At 37.9% G+C, this 14,928-nt stretch overlaps 1 protein-coding gene across 5 annotated transcripts in view; it reads left to right on the forward strand.

Moving 5' to 3' along the window:
- LOC124144629 (centriolin-like) overlaps positions 1 to 14,928 on the forward strand; it is a 120,618-nt gene that overhangs the window by 92,178 nt on the left and 13,512 nt on the right. For all 5 annotated transcript variants that reach the window (XM_048389941.1, XM_048389942.1, XM_048389944.1 and 2 more), the window contains exons 40-45: positions 1,297 to 1,370; positions 2,908 to 3,096; positions 4,295 to 4,348; positions 7,551 to 7,652; positions 11,120 to 11,189; positions 14,501 to 14,601. In XM_048389941.1, the coding sequence (XP_048245898.1) occupies positions 1,297 to 1,370; positions 2,908 to 3,096; positions 4,295 to 4,348; positions 7,551 to 7,652; positions 11,120 to 11,189; positions 14,501 to 14,601 (590 nt within the window). The remainder of the gene's footprint in view (positions 1 to 1,296; positions 1,371 to 2,907; positions 3,097 to 4,294; positions 4,349 to 7,550; positions 7,653 to 11,119; positions 11,190 to 14,500; positions 14,602 to 14,928) is intronic.

Genomic DNA, 14,928 nt, shown 5'->3' on the forward strand with positions numbered 1-14,928 from the left:
CATCTAGACATTGTAAGATGCTGTAGTCTGGTCAGGTCTCTGGAGGATAACATCCAGACATTGTACGATGCTGTAGTCTGGTCTGGTCTCTGGAGGATAACATCTAGACATTGTAAGATGCTGTAGTCTGGTCTGGTCTCAGGAGGATAACCTCTAGACATTGTAAGATGCTGTAGTCTGGTCGCGTCTCAGGAGGATAACATCTAGACATTGTACGATGCTGTAGTCTGGTCTGGTCTCTGGAGGATAACATCTAGACATTGTAAGATGCTGTAGTCTGGTCTGGTCTCAGGAGGATAACCTCTAGACATTGTAAGATGCTGTAGTCTGGTCTGGTCCCAGGAGGATAACATCTAGACATTGTACGATGCTGTAGTCTGGTCAGGTCTCTGGAGGATAACATCTAGACATTGTAAGATACTGTAGTCTGGCCTGGTCTCAGGAGGATAACCTCTAGACATTGTAAGATGCTGTAGTCTGGTCAGGTCTCTGGAGGATAACATCTAGACATTGTAAGATGCTGTAGTCTGGTCTCTGGAGGATAACATCTAGACATTGTAAGATACTGTAGTCTGGCCTGGTCTCAGGAGGATAACCTCTAGACATTGTACGATGCTGTAGTCTGGTCAGGTCTCTGGAGGAGAACATCTAGACATTGTACGATGCTGTAGTCTGGTCTGGTCTCAGGAGGATAACCTCTAGACATTGTAAGATGCTGTAGTCTGGTCTGGTCACAGGAGGATAACCTCTAGACATTGTAAGATGCTGTAGTCTGGTCTGGTCTCTGGAGGATAACATCTAGACATTGTAAGATGCTGTAGTCTGGTCTGGTCTCTGGAGGATAACATCTAGACATTGTAAGATGCTGTAGTCTGGTCTGGTCTCTGGAGGATAACATCTAGACATTGTACGATGCTGTAGTCTGGTCTGGTCTCAGGAGGAGAACATCTAGACATTGTACGATGCTGTAGTCTGGTCTGGTCTCAGGAGGATAACCTCTAGACATTGTAAGATGCTGTAGTCTGGTCTGGTCTCAGGAGGATAACCTCTAGACATTGTACGATGCTGTAGTCTGGTCTGGTCTCAGGAGGAGAACATCTAGACATTGTAAGATGCTGTAGTCTGGTCTGGTCTCAGGAGGATAACCTCTAGACATTGTAAGATGCTGTAGTCTGGTCTGGTCTCTGGAGGATAACATCTAGACATTGTAAGATGCTGTAGTCTGGTCGCGTCTCAGGAGGATAACATCTAGACATTGTAAGATGCTTGAGGGGTTTGTTGTATTTCTTGTTTCAGAGAGTCGGACGGAGCTGCAGACGCTGGAGGAGAACATCCAAGAGTCAGAGGAACATCTCCGGCAGCTCGAACAGGTCAGTGTATTTTTATTATGGACCAATCAGATTCCACCTCTCGTATCACTTGCGTTTGCTTCACACAAAATGGTTGCGCCCGGTCAGGATGATCTGATCGATAATCAAGATCTATATTGTGATAAAACGTGTCTTACATCGCGAAATGCATCAAATCACGTGGGCACCTTGATTAAAAACATGTAACGATTTGGAAAATATCTGCTGACAACGAGTTGGTGGTGCACATGCTTTCAATCTGCTTGACAGTTTACGAACCAGATTTTGATTTCGGTGCATAATTTTGATTGGACTATGCATAGACTCGTTAGTCCAGCCAAAATATAACTCCATAATTGGAGCCCAGTTCGGCAAGGTTGGAAACTGGACTTTTATATTCAGTTAACTCCCTTGCCTCAGGAAGATGTCATGTTTGATGCAATGACTGCTTGATCAATATAATAGTGTCTGATGTTCCCAGTATGTTTAGATAGGGATTTCCCACTCTGTGTGTTTCTGTGGACAAACATGGTTGTAAATATTTTGGCACTTTGATAATGTGGGCAGTTCACACAAATATTATATTCATACACAGTTTCTAAAATTACCTCATGGTGTTATGACTGTATTAAACAATGATTACTTTAAGAATGACATGATATGATAATGAGATTACTGCCCTCATGTGTTTCTGTGTGCATAACACAATTTCTATTCCAAACATATGATATTTACGATACAGAAACACATTCAGCCGATAATGTCTGTTTATTCCTGACATTCTGTGAACCCTGCAATCCTGGATCCCCTTCAACAGCTCTACGATGATCGTAACTCCCATAGATCGGCTTACGGTAGTCTTAGTGTTACGATGATCATAACTTGATAGGCTTACGATAGTCTTAGTGCTACGATGATCATATTTCGATAGGCTTACGGTGGCCTTATTGCTACGATGATTGTAACTCGATAGGCTTAAGAAAGTCTATTTGTACGATGACTGTAACTTGATAGGCTTACGATAGTCTTAGTGCTACGATGATTGTATTTCGACAGGCTTACGATGGCCTTATTGCTACGATGATTGTAACTCGATAGGCTTAAGAAAGTCTATTTGTATGATGACCGTAACTCGATAGGCTTACGATAGTCTTTGTGCTACGATGATCGTAACTCGATAGGCTTACGATAGTCTTAGTGCTACGATGATCCTAACTCAATAGGCTTATGATAGTCTTAGTGCTATGATGAACGACACTCGATAGGCTTACGATAGTCTTAGTGTGACGATGAACATTACTCGATAGTCTTAGTGCTAACCGACTGTTTGGAACATACATACATGTTTAAAGGGACATTTGTATACATAACTTTGATGTTATCCTGACACTATCACAAAGACAGTATGGTTTTCTCACTCATCAGGAGGACTGCACTACTTGGGCTGCCAATGGTAAAAGCTTCAAGGGACTTATATGATGTACTGGCAAAGTCCCCCACAACTCTTGCCTTTGGTACAATCAGTTTCAATGAAATGAGATGACAATTGTGGTTCTAGAATCTGCGGGAAGCACACAGCCAGCGGGATGAGGCCAAGGTCGAGATAGAGAGGCTGAACGAGGCGATACGGACCACCAGGTTTGCCCACGAAGAGGCGCTACGGCAGGAGAAGTCGAAACAGGCGGAACTGCAAGATTTGTTGCACACGTACGAACATCACGACGTGGAGTACCAGACTGCCAGACAGGTTAGTGCTGAGTCATTTGTGTATCCACAGACAAGTCACACTCCTTAAATTCACATTATTAATTCACATCTCATAATACTCTTTATTGTCACATTTTAAGATCAAACTTTTTTTCTAGCTGTTTTTGTAGATGCTTTCTAACTTTTGTAGGTCATTAGGTGTATACATATAAATAATTCTGTTAATCAGTAGTTTGTCATCCAAACCCAGCTTTCACAGGAGATATTGCTTGGGTGATATCAAGTGAAGTCTCCCTGAAGATATCGCTTCTATTAAGTTGCCTAACAGTGCTTTGCAAGCCATTGCTACGTCATCAGTTACCATGGCGTCACAATCAGATGAAATCACTAATCACTCAACTTCAACTGTTTACACTAAAGTTACTAGTTATTACTGTTTGGAAACTGAAAAAGTTGGAAAAATGATTTTGGATGATAAATAGAATCTTTCCTTTGTGTTTTCCAAGGTCAAATATATCAAGATTTGTTGATGAATGTTAAATTATCCGGAGCAAACCGCAGATATTTGAAACCTTTATCAACTCATCTTGTAGGGTGAGGTGAGGTGAAATGGGGTTTAACGTCGCGTCCAAGATTATTGCACTTTTATAGCGACGTGCATGCGTGTGTGTGTGTGTGTGTGTGTGTGTGTGTATGTGTGGCTGCTTGTACTGGTCCGGACTGATGCCAATTTATAGTGCTATCTCACTGAGATACCATGCCGCAGTTTAACATGAATAACCCACTCAGACACAGTATACTGACTCCGAACCGACCAGTCCTTGTTTTAGCCCATTAATGCCGAGCACCAGGCAGGGTAACAACAAATACCATCTTTTGGTATGACGAGGCCGGAGATCAAACCCCAAACAATCAAACAATGGAGATGGTCAAACTTGTCTTGTATATTTGATCTTGGAAGACCCTTGGTGAGATTCTCTACATTGTGTGGTAGCCATAAGCAGGTAGAGAATCTCTCCAACTCAGTGTTGAAGATGTAGACATCATTTCACTCACCAGTAATCTCAGACAGGTAGTGCTTCTAGAATAGTCAGCACTCTGGTGGCTAATAACATAAGCTGTGCCAAGTGGGGTACCTGACCGAACCTGATCCCGTGAGTCGCCTGATTTTGACCAATTATAACCCAGACCTGCACGTAGGGACATGTTTTGACCCATCAAACAATATTGTATCTCAGGCTCTGAGCAAAGTCCGACAGGAGATGGAGACTGAGGAGAATAAACTCAACCGGGTGAGTACACGTATATAAAGGGGTGGCAGGTATTCTGTCATCTGTGCCAGGCACCGATCTCAAGCCACAGAATTACTGAAATTTCTTGTTTACTGAACTTCAACTAACCTCGTCGCTTTTTTGTATAGTCATTTGCCTTTGTAGATAATTTGTAGACACACTTGCAGTATTTAGTCACCACCATATAATCAGCTGCTGCTTGCACTGAAATAGGAAATGATTAAATAATAGTTCAGATTGCAGATCATGTAGATACTTTTTAACATACGTCGATGTTATCTCTCTGTTTGAGACTCAGATAATTAGGCGGTAAACAAGATGTTTTCAATTTAAAATATTTTTATCCGTATATGCAGAGGATTAAAAAGTTAATTTCGGCAATGGACATTTTGTATGGAAAGACAATTTAAATGGGAGTAGGGTCGGTGGGTCGCTTACTGGTTAAAGTGTTCGCTCGTTTTGCCGTGTTCGATTCCCCACATGGGTACAATTTCTGGTGTTCCTCGCAGCGATATTGCTGTAATATTACTAAAAGCGGCATAAAACAATACTCACTCTAAGGCAGTGGAGGAAAGCCCAGTGGTGAAAGACAAAATTCTAGGTTTCAATCCCAGTGCCCAATAAGTGAAGCTATTCTTGGTGCACCAGTTGTCAAAGTCAGAAAACCATTCAATCTAAAAAATATCATATGAATTTTAAGCAGACTGAAAGTATTTTTCTAAGACGCTTCGCTAAAAGATTAACAGGAAGAGATCCGAGAGGAATGTAAGGATCCAGCTTTTTTAAAGGGAGGGGTCCAAAATATCAAAATCCTCTCTCTCATAATTTTACTGCTTACAACGTAATGCATTTGGTTTTCAAAAGACGGTGGGGTTCGGATCCCCTGGACACCCCCTCTGGATCCGCCCATATTGGTTGGTTGGTTGGTTTGTTGTTTAACGCCGCACTCAGCAATATTCCAGCTATATGACGGCGGTCTGTAAATAATCGAGTCTGGACCAGACAATCCAGTGATTGATATCATGAGCATCGATCCACGCAATTGGGATCGATGACATGCTTCAACCAAGTCAGCGAGCCTGACCACCTGATCCCATTAGTCGCCTTTTACGACAAGCATAGTCACCTTTTATGGCAAGCATGGGTTGCTGAAGACCTATTCTAACCCGGAATCTTCACGGGACGAATCCGCCTATAGAATGAAACCCTACACTCTAACTGACAATCTTGTAACTGGGCTTGTATAAGGAGAGATTTCATTCTAATTAGAACTAGTTATTAATAGGATTAATTCTTTAGATATAACTGTGCATCTTTTAACAAATAGAACCAGCTCTCTGTAATCACAAATAACAACAACTCCCAGTTCTTACCTTTGCTCTGTCGTTAGTGGTTTACGGGGTTCTTTTGAAATCGATGCAAGATCTGGAGACAACTTATCTAAGAGGCAATCCTTATCATATATGATATCTATATGCTTATTCCTGTATTCACATAAGCTTTTATATATACTTTGGCTTGTGTATATTACTTATTTTTCATTAACATTATATTAGTGGAATGTTTTTTTCATATCTGTATATATTGGTTTATGTTGTTTGAAAATGTATTTTTTTGTGTTTCTTTATTTATATAAACATTAAGTTTGTTTGTGATTAATGGTTTGGAATAATCTGTAAAGAATCCTAATTGTGTTGCAAATGTTTTTTGGAGTTTTTCATTTTGTCCTTGCTTGCAATTTGGTTTATGGGAACCCGTTTGTCGGTAGGGATGCTGTCCTGTGCATTCGTGCAAAAAATATGAATCAAACGTTCAGATTTGTTTTTGGAATACGTCAGTAAATATTGCAGAAACAAGTCCCCTGTTGAATTTTCTATTGAGATACAGTGTAGTTACCAAGCAGCGTTTGCTTTTGTTGTTGACCGATGAGTCACTCTCTGGATGGATATACAGTTCTCTTGGTTATTATTACCTATGTAGAGTTGCTTCCCTTAATCAGGCCCGGATCTGCTGGTGTCTGCCTGTTTCATGTCAGAGGGAGATAACGTTATGCACACTTTTGAAGAAATGTTATCAATGATTTCTATAGGTGAAATGGTATGCCGAAATTTGTATGTACCATGATACATAGCTTTCGATAGGATACACGATACATACGGGCTTGTGATTTTTTTTGTATGTTTTGATACGTATTGTATTGTGAACAGAGTATCAACATGTGTATCGTATTGTGAAAAGAGTATCGACAGACGTATCGATTGTACACAGAGTATCGACATATGTATCCTATTGTGAACAGAGTATCGACATACGTATCGTATTGTGAAAAGAGTATCGACATGTGTATCATATTGTGAAAAGAATATCGACATACGTATCGTATTGTAAACAGAGTATCGACATACGTATTGTATTGTAAACAGAGTATCGACATACATATTGTATTGTAAACAGAGTATCGACATACGTATTGTATTGTAAACAGTATCGACATGCGTATCGTATTGTAAACAGAGTATCGACACACGTATTGTATTGTAAACAGAGTATCGACATACATATTGTATTGTAAACAGAGTATCGACATACGTATTGTATTGTAAACAGTATCGACATGCGTATCGTATTGTAAACAGAGTATCGACATACGTATTGTATTGTAAACAGTATCAACATACGTATCGTATTGTAAACAGAGTATCGACATACGTATTGTATTGTAAACAGAGTATCGACATGCGTATCGTATTGTAAACAGAGTAATGACATACATATCATATTGTGACCAGTGTATTGTATTGTGAACAGAGTATCGACATACATATATCGTGACTGCGGAACAAGATACATATTGTATCGTTGCCAGTGTATCGAGATGAGTTTTGTAGGACCAATGTATCGAGATACATAACGTATCAATGCCAGTGTGTCAAGGTATATATCGTATTGTAGGCAGTGTATCAAGATACGTATCGTCGCCTTCCTTATAATTCCATCCCTTGTGCTTTGAGCCGTATCAAATCCCGCGACAAATACACCATAGAATGTGCTTGAATATTAGTCTCCATGCCACCGTGTTGACATGCCCCATGAGAGTTACCCCCCCTTGCTGCATGTGCATGAAAGCGTCCCGAGCCAAGCTAGCAGTAGTTTTAGATGTATTAACATTTTGTTTCTTTTTTGGTTTATTTCCGTCACGTAGCTTGTCAGTAACGCTAACATAGAGTTGGACACGCTGCATAGTGAGCTGAACACGAAACACGAGGAGCTGGCGTCAGTCACGCAGGAGATCAACTCCCTCAAGGTTTGTTCCCCGGGTCAGGTGCAGGTGGACTGGATCGATATCACGTGCTTGTGTACCATGTGCTTGTGTACCATGTGCTTGTGTACCATGTGCTTGTGTACCACATGCTTCTTGTACCACAAGTCTGAGTATCAGTGCTTGTGTATCACGTGCTTGTTTTATCTACAACAGTATAGAACTAGATTTTGTGCTTATTCTTGAAAAAATTATTTACAATGTTAAAAATGTCATTAGGCAACACTATGTATTTATGTTTTAGTTTAATTTTTTTTTTAGCTTTAATAGGTGGGTTGAAATAAAGTAAAATTTAGTTTCTGAATAATTTTTGTTATGTTTTATATAGATCTCTTAAAATGAAATTTTTGATTTTGATGGTCGGTACATCAGTGCAAAAGAAAATGCTAAACCTACTTAGATTTCATATTTACTTTGTATTTAAGAGTCAAGACCACACAGTCTATTTTATCAGTTTGACTTTTGTAGCTGGTGTTGTGTTGAGTTTTGTAGAACTATGGATTTGGGATTTCTTCTAATTTTGTAATTTTTCCAGATGAAATTATTGTTTTGTTGTTTTTGGCTGTTTTTTGTTTTTGTTTTTGTTTTAAGCTTCAGGTCATCCGTAAGTAATCTGAAAGAAAAGGAATGTGGCTTTAGTTCATGTTTGTGAATATGACTATGTGTTATGATGAACTAATAAGAGAGGCACTAAACACATGAACTACGGTATGTGTATCAGTCTGTAACAGAAGGCCAGTTGAAGTTTGGAGCTGTTACGATTAACTTTCAGTGATTAGCAGTAGTACCCCAATACAGTTCTTTATGATGAGAAAGGACAAAGTATGATTAGGGGCTTTTGGGTCCAGCGAAAAATTTCAACTTTAAGGCTAAAAAAATAAAAGTCTTTGTTCTCAAGCACTGCCCGCATCATCGTAAAGTCTGCCCCACATTTCGTTTGTATTTCTATTTAAAAAAAAAATCCAAATATTTAAAAGAATGTGATTCAGTATAGTGCACAGCTAGTGCCCTTTACATGCACAATGCTATACTGCGCATCTCGTGTTATGGTCATTGCCGCAATAGGAGTTTGTACGCTTGTTTATGTAGGGAGGCCCTTTCCGAGGTTGATGGTACACAGCTGTTTATTTGGTTACATACTAGTTTTAAGAAGCAAAACAATGTATGGATAAAATGAGTGATAAAGGTTGATTGGTCGAACTTTAAGACAAAATCAAAGTATGAGCAACTCTGTGACCCATGATGATTTTTATGCCGTATATTTGTACTGTTTCATGTAAGTTCTAACAAAATCAGCCTTGATCAAAGACTCACTCAAGTCCAAAGATGAAAAATCAGCCTTTTAAACTCCAGCACTGCATGTACATTTAGACAAGTCTTGTTCGTCTTTGTGAAGATACATATCTGTCATAACAGCTTCTACAAGTTTTGCATACATCTTAAATTAGGCAGATCATGGGAGCCAACAAGAGCCCAAATCATACGTTGTCCTTTGAGGTACCTTCTATGGCGCCATTGGCCATGAATTGTATTGTGTATCATCTGTTGTATCTTGTATCATGTATAAGGCTTAAAAATAAAAGAATTGGTTCTCAGGCAGTGGCTTTAGAAAATATAGTGCAGCGGGAAGTGTATTTTTTATTTTTTTTTATTTATTTATTTACTTCTTTTTTTTTTTATGTTCAAACTACCACATCCGACCTGCTCAAGAGAACACATGCAAACTGAGCAGAACAAAGTCAAAGTAACTTCGTCCTTCCTTGGATGCTGCGATTACTGCATGAGGGATGTTTTATATTACAATTTCAGGTAGTATGTAACCAATAAACTGTTGCCTAACCAAATAAACAGTTGTGTAACCAAATAAACAGTTGTGAAACCAAATAAACAGTTGTGTAACCAATAAACAGTTGTGTAACCAATAAACAGTTGTGTAACCAAATAAACAGTTGTGTAACCAATAAACAGTTGTGTAACCAAATAAACAGTTGTGTAACCAATAAACAGTTGTGTAACCAAATAAACAGTTGTGTAACCAAATAAACAGTTGTGTAACCAATAAACAGTTGTGTAACCAAATAAACAGTTGTGTAACAAATAAACAGTTGTGTAACCAATAAACAGTTGTGTAACCAAATAATCAGTTGTGTAACAAATAAACAGTTATGTAACCAAATAATAGTTGTGTAACCAAATAAACAGTTATGGAACCAAATAAACAGTTGTGTAACCAATAAACAGTTGTGTAACCAATAAACAGTTGTGTAACCAAATAAACAGTTATGTAACCAAATATACAGTTGTATAACCAAATAAACAGTTGTGTAACCAAATAAACAGTTGTGTAACAAATAAACAGTTGTGTAACCAATAAACAGTTGTGTAACCAAATAAACAGTTGTGTAACCAAATAAACAGTTGTGTAACCAAATAAACAGTTATGTAACCAAATAAACAGTTATATAACCAAATAAACAGTTATGGAACCAAATAAACAGTTGTGTAACCAATAAACAGTTGTGTAACCAAATAAACAGTTGTGTAACCAAATAAACAGTTGTGTAACCAAATAAACAGTTGTGTAACCAATAAACAGTTGTGTAACCAATAAACAGTTGTGAAACCAAATAAACAGTTGTGTAACCAATAAACAGTTGTGTAACCAAATAAACAGTTGTGTAACCAAATAAACAGTTATGTAACCAAATAAACAGTTATGGAACCAAATAAACAGTTGTGTAACCAATAAACAGTTGTGTGACCAATAAACAGTTGTGTAACCAAATAAACAGTTATGGAACCAAATAAACAGTTATGGAACCAAATAAAAGGTTGTGTAACCAATAAACAGTTGTGTAACCAAATAAACAGTTGTGTAACCAAATAAACAGTTGTGTAACCAAATAAACAGTTGTGTAACCAAATAAACAGTTATGTAACCAAATAAACAGTTGTGTAACCAAATAAACAGTTGTGTAACCAATAAACAGTTGTGTAACCAATAAACAGTTGTGAAACCAAATAAACAGTTGTGTAACCAATAAACAGTTGTGTAGCCAAATAAACAGTTGTGTAACCAATAAACAGTTGTGTACAATCAACCTGGAAAACGTATTTCTTGATGAGTAAAATACTGGAATAAAGTATTTGACTACCATTGGACTTGGAATATTTAAGGATTTTTTTTTTTTTTTTTAAATGGAAATAAAAATGAAACGTGAACTTTAGGATGATGCAGGCGATGCCTGAGAACCAAGAGTTGTTTTTTTAGCCTCACTGCCTCAACATGATACGAGTATTATGTTGTATTTTACAACATCCAGACACTTGACGGAGAGCTAATTCAGGATCTCCGTCTCGTTTCGACACTGCTGGTTTGATCTGAACACATGGATTGAGGTAGGGTAACATCATGGAAGCACAGTTGATTGATGTAGACATTTGTATTGTAGACCGAAGCCACTGACATCAGGGACAGCGGGGAAAAGTTTGTGGAGATGGATAAAAAGATCAAAGAGCTAGGTAAGACATTACTGGAAAGATGATATCAGATTAGGGACCAACTGGCATTTTTTAGGAGACCAAATATTTTGCCTATTTCTTCTAGACATTCAATTTTTTTTTTCCAGTAGAATCCAAACAGGTTCTGTGACCTTTTTTTCAGAACATCTTGTGAATATATTCCTTTTTTAGAACCTGAAGCAAAATTTATTTATTCTTTTGTTTAATCAAGACTATGCTTATGAAAAACGTTATCTGCCAACGTCATGTTATCTTGGTAGTTGAACAATCAGGGGTTGTAAACACCATGGTGATAGTTTACCTGTGGAGGGTCATCGGGAGATCTTCATGGTGTCTTTTAGTCCTTTGTAAAATATTTGTGTGTCTAATTTTTTGTTGCCGCAACCACTCAACATAGATGCCAACTATTGAGATGTTTTTAGAATTATTACGATATTTTGAACCACTTTCTGCCAATACAATAAAGAGCCATGTATGTTATGCGTTATGAATGCATATACATGTATGTCTTCACTGTGGGGGCAGACGGGTAGCCTTGTGGTTAAAGTGTCCGCTCGTCACGCCGAAGACCCGAGTTTGATTCCCGACATGGGTACAATGTGTGAAGCCCATTTCTGGTGTCCCCCGCCGTGATATTGTTGGAATGTTCCTAAAAGCGGCATAAAACATACTCACTCACCTTACTACAGTTACAGTGACCAGAATAATAATGGTTTTACTGTCTAAACATACACAAGTATGAATTTTCCATATAAAGAGCAAGTTTGTTCTTGTTTTTTCTGTGTGAGATTTCAACATTTTTTACCGCCTCTTTAATGATATTAATTTTTTTACATTTAATTAGCACAATTGAAAATCTGTAGATCTTTCAATAGTTTTATCTACATTAACACTCTCATTTTCACCTACAAAAATCAAAAATGTTGTATTGCTTGAATAAATTTATTAATGGTACCTAAAAATGTCAATAAAAAACTTACACGCTAGTTTATTCAATCGTCAAAATTAAAATCGAAACAGTGATTTTGCATACTCAAAACATTGCATGCTATCTCTTACTGTGCATAACTGATTCCTATATCACTGCAGCTAAATACATAGTGTTTATTCCTAATGCAGGATATTTACCATCCCCAAACACACAAACGTGAAAACCTCTTTATCATATAATGTCATTCTTTAATTCTGTGCTTTAAAATCGCTTTCCCTCTCTCACAAACATTACCGAAACATTGCGAGTTTTCCTGGAATGCGCGCATTAATATTTATTACGTCACAGGGTAAGTGATGTGTCAGTCGGACAGTGACAGTAGCCAATATAGTTCCAACTGAAATCTGTTTCTTATACAGTGGCAAAGCAACATATACGCAAAACAACAGTTCTTTTTAATTGCCTTTCGCGGCAATCCATCGGTCTGTCCGCTAGAGTAACTGCCCTTTGTCAAAGGGAAGCTACTCTAACCCTTGTCTATGAGACGTCACCTCCACGGTCAGACGTTGTTGACAGTCTGTCTGTCCTGTCATAACGTTAAGAAGTGTAGTCAGATGTACACACAGCGACACAATGAAACAAGGTAACAATTCAAACATATTTCGGCCAAATCCAACTATTTTGATTTGTGGAGAAGGTTTCAAGCCGCAGAGGTCTACAAGCACATATGGCTACTGATCCCGCTTGGCTAGGCCTCGTGCCCTTGCAAAATTGTTTCGAAATTTATAGATATCTCCAAAGTTGCCAAAACTTATAAAATGCCTTAGCCACGTCACAGTTAGACACTGATTTTCAGTATATTAGACTGTTCTTTTGATAATGATAGCAATTATCCCTGTAGTTTATCCAGATTCCCGATGGTTAATTCTGACTCGATCGCCGAATGACGAGGGTGACGCCATGTTTGTTTATAAACAGTGAAAGTAGTCCTACTTGACCTTTGATATTTGCATCTCTATCCGCATATGACCCCAACAGATATCGTTTTTATCTGTTGGCTTTATCCTGCCAAGAAACATACCCATTATATGATAAATATGGTTTTTTTTACATGGTATTTGATGTATTTACATGTTATTGTGTGGCCAAACAGGAAGTTGGATTTAGATTTTTTAGAATATGCTACGATACGTTTGCTTCCAAATTTGTCCATAAAACTTGAAAACTGTGACTTAATCTCTCAAATGTAACTCTTAAATATCGTGAATGTCAACAGTCTTTTCAACTTCTGGTTACTAGTAAACATTTTCTGGCTGCTGCACATGGCAAACACGCTGCCTTCTGTGTGAAATAAATGACTTAATTGTTGCTAATTAAACAAGAGCATGAACCTGGAGCAATAGTCATTGTAAAATGAACTGTCACTTCTAATTAACTGAAAAGTCCATATTGATAAGATTTCATTTGATACACTTCAGACGGAAATAAGACGGCAAAATTGACGAAAGCACTGGAATGTAAATAATGTTTTTTTACCCAACAAACTGTAATACCATTTACAACAGTAGCTATTTCATGTCATCACTCTAAATATATTGAATTACGATCTAAACACACATTGTCGAAATTTGATAACTGCAGATTGTTGTCTCCTGCATGCCAACGAAATGAACAGCTGATGGTGGTAAACATGCCTCCCAAACGATCTATAATTGTCCTCGCGAATAATTCCCCATCAATTCGACAATGAACAGAAATACATAAATATTAGTGTAATTTTCTCCTTAAAGTTGACAATGAAGAGAAATATAAGTCGAATGTAATTAATGCTAATGCTAATATTTTTAAATACATGTATTCGCAGTGGAATAATTAATGTTCGAAAATAGGATATCCGAGGATATATCTATATAATCTAGTAATATTACTTGCAACATTATTTGTGTCACAAGTACCAAAAATCAAATACAGTTTCCCCCGTGTGAAGATGAAATATCTCTGAATATTAGCAAAATCTCATCACACACCAAAAAATCTCAGTGCTTTTGGACCAGGGGAGATTTTCTTTCATAGGTAAAAATATCCAGGATAGTCCTTGCAGAACTCAAAAACCATGAGAGATATCTTAACTAAACTTGGCACATAGGTAGGTCTAGTGGTGAACTGGTGCCTTTTGACAGTTTCGGATTTAAAAAAAAATTATTTTTCGAGTTTCACTGGCAACGACATTGATTTAGACTGAAAATGGTGGTTGTGCTACTTTCCGGAGCAGATCTTGAAAAATCTACAATATTTCTTGCCTTGCACACAACCGGACATGTCATATTGGTGGCAATATGAGTATTTCATGCGTGTTACATAATACTTCCTGTTCCTGCAGAGCGGGAGGTGAGTGATCGGAATGACGAGAAGAAGGAGCTGGCTAAAGCGTTGACCATGTCCTACGAGGAACTGCAGAAACTAAGACAAGACACCAATGAGGTCAGTCCACACATGAAACAGGGGAGTTGCCCTCTGGATTTGCCACTAACATTCTGAGGTCAGACATCAATGAGGTCTACCCACACATATATCTTGGGGATTGCCCTCCGTGATTTGCCACTAACTTTCTTAGGCCAGACAAATTGTTCTAGTTTTACAGATTACCCTGCCCCGATGTTGTAAAGGTAATCGACACAAGGACATTATTAACATGGTGTCAGGGGTTTGTAATGTGCCTGTTGGGTCACCTACTTCTTGGCATTTTCATTTCTATGTTATTTTGTATTTATGAAATTAATCCTATATTAACCCTGGCAACAACAAAAC

Source organism: Haliotis rufescens, unplaced genomic scaffold (assembly GCF_023055435.1).
Source record: "Haliotis rufescens isolate VD_foot unplaced genomic scaffold, xgHalRufe1.0.p SCAF_8, whole genome shotgun sequence".
Lineage (NCBI taxonomy): Eukaryota > Metazoa > Mollusca > Gastropoda > Lepetellida > Haliotidae > Haliotis > Haliotis rufescens.